Source organism: Eimeria tenella, genomic scaffold, assembly GCF_000499545.2.
Source record: "Eimeria tenella Houghton genomic scaffold, Eth_scaff2002, whole genome shotgun sequence".
Lineage (NCBI taxonomy): Eukaryota > Apicomplexa > Conoidasida > Eucoccidiorida > Eimeriidae > Eimeria > Eimeria tenella.
This window is the reverse complement of record NW_013541847.1, coordinates 735-1,082: the sequence shown is the minus strand read 5'-3', so window position 1 is coordinate 1,082 and position 348 is coordinate 735. Positions and strand designations below refer to the sequence as shown.

Below are 348 nucleotides of genomic sequence, written 5' to 3'. Positions count from 1 at the left end.
TAGCCGCAGCAGCAGCAGCAGCAGCAGCAGCAGCAGCAGCGAAGCGTCGCGGCCTTATGACTTTTCTCGAGATTCGGAAATAGAAGACGAAAATGAAGAAAACGAAATTGAAGAAATTGCAAATGGAAACAGAAATGAAAATGAAATAGAAAACGAAAATGAAATTGAAAATGGAAATGAAAATGAAAATGAAATTGAAAATGGAAGTGAAATTGAAGATGAAGAAATAGAAGAAGTTGATGGAGACAGAAGAGAAAATAGAAAAAGTTTGGAAAGAGAAAATGAAGTTGAAGAAGACAGAAGAGGCCGCGAAGAAGAAAGAGAAGAGTTTGAAAGAGACGGGGAGCG

The 348-nt window shown here is 38.2% G+C and overlaps 1 protein-coding gene across 1 annotated transcript in view; it reads left to right on the top strand.

Moving 5' to 3' along the window:
* Window positions 1-71: 71 nt before the first annotated feature.
* The window catches only part of ETH_00039395 (uncharacterized protein), a gene marked incomplete at both ends in the record, with an annotated part of 929 nt that continues 652 nt past the window's right edge, over window positions 72-348 (top strand). Inside the window, one exon of the mRNA XM_013374406.1 lies at window positions 72-345. Within this exon, the coding sequence (XP_013229860.1) occupies window positions 72-345 (274 nt within the window). The remainder of the gene's footprint in view (window positions 346-348) is intronic.